Genomic DNA, 353 nt, shown 5'->3' on the forward strand with positions numbered 1-353 from the left:
TTACCACCACATCGGCCATGGGACTGCGCCATAGACCTCATTCCGAGTGAGCCAGTGCCTAGCGGGAAAATCTATTCACTGTCGCTTCCGGAACAGAAGACCATGGAGGAATACATCAAGGAGGCGCTGGGTCAAGGTTACATCCGTCCATCTAATTCCCCTGCTGCATCGAGCTTCTTCTTCGTGGCCAAGAAGGACGGAGGCTTGAGGCCTTGTGTCGATTACTGAGCTCTTAATAAAATTACTGTGACGTTCTGATACCCACTTCCCCTCGTCCCAGCAACATTAGAACACCTCCGTGGAGTCACTGTGTTCACCAAGTTGGACCTCCGCAGCGCCTATAACCTCATCAG

At 52.1% G+C, this 353-nt stretch overlaps 1 protein-coding gene across 1 annotated transcript in view; it reads left to right on the plus strand.

Annotated features, from left to right (window-relative positions):
- Nucleotides 1–102: 102 nt before the first annotated feature.
- LOC107684910 (transmembrane protein 132D-like) overlaps nt 103–353 on the plus strand; it is a 46,620-nt gene continuing 46,369 nt past the window's right edge. The window contains exon 1 of the mRNA XM_016481292.1: nt 103–202. Within this exon, the coding sequence (XP_016336778.1) occupies nt 103–202 (100 nt within the window). The remainder of the gene's footprint in view (nt 203–353) is intronic.

Source organism: Sinocyclocheilus anshuiensis, unplaced genomic scaffold (genome assembly GCF_001515605.1).
Source record: "Sinocyclocheilus anshuiensis isolate Anshui unplaced genomic scaffold, SAMN03320099.WGS_v1.1 scaffold633, whole genome shotgun sequence".
Lineage (NCBI taxonomy): Eukaryota > Metazoa > Chordata > Actinopteri > Cypriniformes > Cyprinidae > Sinocyclocheilus > Sinocyclocheilus anshuiensis.